The sequence below is a fragment of the Impatiens glandulifera genome, chromosome 4, assembly GCF_907164915.1.
Source record: "Impatiens glandulifera chromosome 4, dImpGla2.1, whole genome shotgun sequence".
Taxonomy (NCBI): Eukaryota; Viridiplantae; Streptophyta; class Magnoliopsida; order Ericales; family Balsaminaceae; genus Impatiens; species Impatiens glandulifera.
This window is the reverse complement of record NC_061865.1, coordinates 38,656,371-38,662,805: the sequence shown is the minus strand read 5'-3', so window position 1 is coordinate 38,662,805 and position 6,435 is coordinate 38,656,371. Positions and strand designations below refer to the sequence as shown.

The window sequence follows — 6,435 nt, the reverse complement described above, 5'->3', positions numbered from 1 at the left end:
CAATTATATATATAACAGAAAAGAAGAGTTACTAATCTAAGTAAATTTGGTAACATATCTCAACTAAGAGGCATAATAAATCAAAATAAGGAATTAGTCTTTCTTAGATTATCTCGCAATCGATCAAAATACGATGAAATTCATAATACCCAGATCAATTTAGCACCCTATAGTTTTACCTTGCTTCAAGATACGATTTGATTCCGACGGAAAGAGAGAAAACGGCGTCACCGGAAACAGGCAAAAGCCAAGGCGGCAAAACTAACACATGATGACAGAACAATTCTAGTCTTGTTAATAAAACCTTTAACAACCTTTTGAACCCGAAATTTTTGGTTCGGATTTCAAGTCAAAACGTCTGATCGGACCAGATTTTAACGTGTTTGAAAGGTAACCGTAATGAAGTCAATATCCGGACCGCGATTCGCAGTCATACTGCGTATTTTAAAACTGAGTAATGATAGGGAACGCGAATCTGGGGCCGCGAAAGTCCGCGAAAATAGAATATTCTTTTAAACACCGAATATTCTCCCTCTTATTAATTAATTTCTCTATATATCTACTAATTAATTTATCCTTATTTCACGATTAATTATTTTACTCATTTCTTTTATATTTATTATCTCTCGTTTAATTTTAACTTTTAAAATAATTCAACACTTTACAACAAACTCTCACATTAAATATTTTAATAATATGTTTAAATAAAACTTATATTTATTAATTAATTTCTTTTTTATTAAACCTTAATCTCTAACTCCTAAATCCTAAATCATAAACCCTAAACTCTAAATCATAAACTCTAAATCCTAACTCCTAACTCCTAACTCCTAACTCCTAACTCCTAACTCCTAAACTCTCTTTTTATTTATTCTTTATGCCCTCTTTTTTCTTTTTCTTATTATTTTTTTCTATTGACTTATTAATATTTTTTTAGTTTTATTACTTATAAATTTTCACGATTAATTATTTTTTAATTAATTAATTAATTATTTTCACTCATTTATTTGATACATTCATAATTCAACTAAATAAAAATAAGAAATATTAATTAGGGTTTAGAATTTAGGGTTTAAATTTTAGGGTTTAGAGTTTATGGTTTAAATAAATTAATTAGAGATGAAAAAGATAAATTAATTGATTAGTGAGAGAGAAAGAGAGATAAATTAATTAATAAGAGATAAATTAATTAATAAGAGGAGAGAATATTCTGTATTTTAAAGGAATATTCTATTTTCGCGGCCCAAAATTCGCGTTCTCTTTAAAACTACGCCCTTAGCACCACAGAACCGTCTGGGGGTTTATTGCCATACCAACTAACGGGTTTCAAATCGTGATTATTATAAAACTTTTGATAGTATCTTCTTTGTCTACTGGTGAAATAGCTAATGATGTATTAGTTTTGTGTATATAGCGAGCAAAAACAAAAGTATATATAACCAGGCCACTTTTCTACACACAGAAATAGCCACAGCTATCTAATAACTGCAAATAAGAATAAGATGGTTAAAAGTTTGTATTTATAACAATAGTAGTAGTTGTTCCAGTCAGTCTACATTTCAATTAAAAATACAGTACCATCTCTATTTATGTTGGGCAGATTGATTCTGCAAATCATTGTTTTGCGATAGACTCCAACTTCAGTGCAAGTGCTTCTTGACCAGGTAAAGGCTCCAGTGTTTCCTCACATAACCATGGATGTCTCAGAGCCTCTTCTACTGTTATCCGCTTTGCAGGATCGTAAGTCAACAATTGGCTCAACAAATTAAAACCCTGTCCAGAAAGTGTGGTAGAACCAGTGAAACTCAATGCCTGAAATTTATCAGCCAATATACTCCTCTTCTGCTGCTTCAAGATAGCTTTAGATTTCTTCACTCCAGGCAATTCCGAAAATCCTGGCCACACCTTTTCATTTGGTGTTCCCAGAATATTGAATATCTGCAAAGACCACCACACACACATCAGATGAAAACGAGGAAAATGAATCAGTTATTATGAGATTTTCTAACCTTGCTAAGATGATCAATCTCCCCATCACCATTGAAAAGAGGTTGTTTTGTTAGGAGTTCTGCCATAATGCAACCTACTGACCACATATCAACTGCAGTTGAGTATTCTTCTGCTCCTAATAGAAGTTCAGGAGCCCTGCAAAGTAAAATCAACATATATTAATTACCGCCCACTATTAGAATTGAACAACCTTATCACATAGTGAAGATCAAAAGGCACAAATGCTCCAAACATATTTTTCTAATCAATTGGATGTTCAACTTTCATTGCAAGGAAAAGTACATTGAATAGCAATGCCAAAAAGTTGATATAATAGAAAGCTAAATATTTGTAGTGCTTCATTAATAGCACTCCCATTTAGATATTATCAAACACTATTATAAGGCCTTGTTGATATTTATAAATTTTGTTCTTTTAGATAAGAGGGTATTTTAATTGACTATTTAAATTATGCGATACAATAGTGGGTTATTTGAAAAAAATCTCAAATAACCCACATCAAACAAGGCATTGGTTATTCAAATAACCCTGATCAACAAATGGAAAGAAGATCCCAGACACATGTTTGGTTATTAGATATTTTTAGTCAAGGGAAATGCAAAAGGATTGGCAGAAAGAAGGATATAATGATATCTACACAGAATGTGGATTAGCATGGCTGCAATCTAAGAATTATCAACTACGAATAAAAGAGGTAACTTGTTAAAAAAAAGTCAGACAACTAACCTGTACCATAACGTCACCATGCCAGGTGTATATGGCTTCAACTGGCTTCCGTAACGGCGAGATATTCCAAGGTCACAAATCTTCAACTTCCCATTTGTACTCAAAAGAAGATTTGACGTCTTCAGGTCCCGATGCAAAACCCAATTATCATGAAGATACTTCACACCTTCCAATAATTGTAGCATCAAACATTTAACTTCCTTTTCACTAAAAGGTTTCTTCATCTTCTTCATCAGTCCCTTGAGGTCATGTTCTACATATTCCATAACCATAAAGACATCATCCATAAGAACATCATCAAGACCCGTCATGGCAACTTCTTTAACATGCACTATGGACGGGTGATGAAGAGCCAAAAGAAGGCTTATTTCACGTAGAAATGCAACAGGGAAACCTTCCTTTTCCACTTCCTTCTTTACTTTCTTGAGTGCAACGATTTCTCCTGTACTTCTGTTCCTGGCCTTGTAAACAACACCATAAGTTCCTTCACCTATTCGATTAAGTTTCTCAAAATTAGAAACTTCTTTACAACCTGGAAGTACATTTACATCACCAATGTGGGCACAATGAATCTCATCCATCTCCATGTCAGCATGATTGTTCCCTTCATCATCCTTGTGATCATCGTCATCTGTTTGAAGGTCTGTGTTGTTCCTGACTAGATCATCAAAGAATGAACTATCCGAGTTTCCATCTGACCCTTCTCTACATAACTCCCTAATTTCAGAAGTCAGTTTGACATTTTGTAATGGTTCAAGGGAATCAATCACACCAGAGATTGAAGTAGTATCATTAGAACATAATAATTCAGCAGGTGAATTATCAAGATTAGCCCACCTTGACGTGCAAATATTATGTACCTCATCACCTTCATGTGCAACCTCCTTTTCACTCCAGCTGTCTCTGAGAGGTGACACGGCAGGCGAACCTGTCAAGCCAGATTCACCTGTCCCTGTTGATCCACCTGCAACATAAGACTTGATAGGAGATTCCTGTATGCATCTCTTCTCCCTGTTCAAAACAACACTTTCCGAATTGCGGAAAGATTTTGGTAAAGATAGCAGATTATTGAGGTCAACATTTTTGTTAAATATACCAGAAGAGTATGTTCTTCCTTTCTTCAGGTCCATGTCCATCGAGTTAGGTGATAACTTCCTTTTCTTTTCTGGAGACGTCTTGCAGGCATTGAGTTTCCTAATGCTAGTGTGCCTTTCATGACTCTTCTCATCTTCCACATTTCTGGACCTGCTCCTCCTATCACCAGCATGGTAAGAAGTTGTGTACGAGTAACTATTCTCTTTTTTCTCAGGGTAACAGAAGTCTCTCTTCCGTGAGACATCATATTTCCCTGTCGCCATTAGGATAAAGAACGAACTACTCTTATGATCAAACAGAAAACAAGAAACCCTAGAAAAAAACCTAGACGACCGACCAGTATACACGCACCCGTACGAATATCAACAATTCAGATAACCCCGGTAACAAAAACAAACCCTAGGTTATGGAATAGATTCAATTAATTCCACAAATTCAATGAACAAACAACAATTGGTAGATTTATAGACACCAATAGGACAATTCGATGAGAAAACAAATAAGATCTAACGACAATCGTAGGTAAACAACGATACCCTGATCCTCCGATATTGAGCGAGATCCCGCCTAAAATCACATGTGACGAGAAGGCCTTACCGGATTTCTGATAGGGTTTGACTGTGGAGAAGACGACTCGAATAAACGAGCGGCCGGCAAGCAAGATGCGTATAGATCTTCGATAGCGCGATTTCTGATAGGGTTACAAGTGGGGGTGGTATATATTGAGATATGGAAGTCGGTTAGGCCCTAATTACCGAAAATATCATTTAACGTACGATTTATTTACTTTCTAACCCTCCATCTTTCTTTTACATATTTTAAAGGCCAATATTTTCATATTATCATATATTCTTTAATAAAACTCCTATATCAAATAAATTTGATGTATTATATGTTTGATTAGTTTGGTATTTTTTTATATTTGATATTTCTAAAATTTTACATTTAACAAATCTATGAAATAACTTTAAATAAATTAATTAAACAAAATGAAGTATATATATTTCTCACATCTAATTTCTCTTTTATAAATATTTATTATATACATAATAATAATTATTATTATTATTATTATAATAATAATTCCCAAATTCTCTCTTATAATAATTATTAGTTTATCTCTCCTTCTATAATTGTTATTTTTTTTATTTAATTAATATTTTTATTATTTTTATATAAATTTATTAATAATTTATATATTTATATATTTAATATTAAATATTTATTTATTTTATATATAAATAATTATAATATACATCATAATAATAATACTATATAATATAATATTTATAATAACTTTTAATATAATATATTAAACTCAACAAAATTATAAAAAAAAAATCCTAAATAATAATCATATATATGATAATATATCATATAATTTATATTTCCTAATCTATTAAAATTTTATATATATATATATATATATATATATATATATTAATTTCTCTTTTATAAAATATTTATAATAATAATAATAATTCTCAAATACTCTCGTGTAATAATTGGGAAATTTGACGAAATGACCTTAAAGACTGGGTTATTTGACCTGATGGTAATTTGATAATTTAATTGCACTCGTGGTGATTTTATTTTTTTTGGACGATTTTGCCCTTGTCGCGAAACGCTAAGTCACTTAGCGTTTCGCGAAGTGAAAATGTGTGAAATGTCCAAATTACCCTTACTATTTAATATAATTTCCCTCATTTTTTTCATTTCTTTTCTTCTCCTTCTCTCTCTTCCCGTTCTTCTCCTCCTTCTCTCTAAACTGGGCGGCGGCGATCGGCGGCGACGGCGGCGAAACGACAATGAGTTTCACGACGAGCACGAGCACTGTTCCACTTGGTACGTTTATCTTATGATATTTCAAGTTTATTGATGTTTGGTTTATTCATCTTCGAATCACTATTGTTTAGGGTTTACTTCCCGTTTCGCTAAGGACTTACCGTTTCGCTAAGGACTTCCCGTTTCGCTAAGGACTTCCCGTTTCGCTAAGGACTTATCGTTTCGCTATATATTTTAACATGAGTTGTCTTAGCTCAGCTGGTAGAGTGTGTGGCTTTTAACCATGTGGTTGTGGGTTCAATTCCTACAGATGGTGTTTTTATAGTTTTTTTTTTTTTTTTACTTTTGCATAAATCAAATGCTCATTTGTAGATAAATGATTATTTTTAATTTGATACATAAATGAAATGGTATAGAAAATGTTTGTTATGGTTATGTTTTAATTTGATGCATAAATGAAATGGTATAGAAAATGTTTGTTATGGTTATGCTCATTTGTAGATAAATGATTATTTTTAATTTGATACATAAATGAAATGGTATAGAAAATGTTTGTTATGGTTATGTTTTAATTTGATGCATAAATGAAATGGTATAGAAAATGTTTGTTTCTTTTTTTACTTTTGCATAAATCAAATGTTCATTTGTAGAGAAATGGTTATGTTTTAGTTTGATGCATAAATGAAATGGTATAGAAAGAAATGAAACAAAATCAGCTTAAACATTCATTAACAAATACCAAAAGCAGCTTAAACATTCATTATCAAATACCAAAGAAAGTAGTTCACTTTTTACATATTATTATTTTCTTAATTAGAA

General features: G+C 32.0%; 1 protein-coding gene across 2 annotated transcripts; it reads right to left on the bottom strand.

Moving 5' to 3' along the window:
• Positions 1 to 1,503: 1,503 nt before the first annotated feature.
• Positions 1,504 to 4,518, bottom strand: LOC124933986 (cyclin-dependent kinase G-2-like). Of its 2 annotated transcripts, XM_047474441.1 has the most exons (4): positions 4,429 to 4,511; positions 2,737 to 4,084; positions 2,010 to 2,145; positions 1,504 to 1,938 (listed from the first exon to the last, which is right to left on the bottom strand). In XM_047474441.1, exons 2-4 carry the CDS (start codon positions 3,870 to 3,872, stop codon positions 1,615 to 1,617), a joined length of 1,596 nt encoding a protein of 531 aa, XP_047330397.1. In that variant the 5' UTR covers positions 3,873 to 4,084; positions 4,429 to 4,511; the 3' UTR covers positions 1,504 to 1,614. The 2 variants fall into 2 exon arrangements, with proteins under 2 accessions (XP_047330397.1, XP_047330396.1); XM_047474440.1 differs by having other exon boundaries at positions 2,737 to 4,518.
• Positions 4,519 to 6,435: the final 1,917 nt, after the last annotated feature.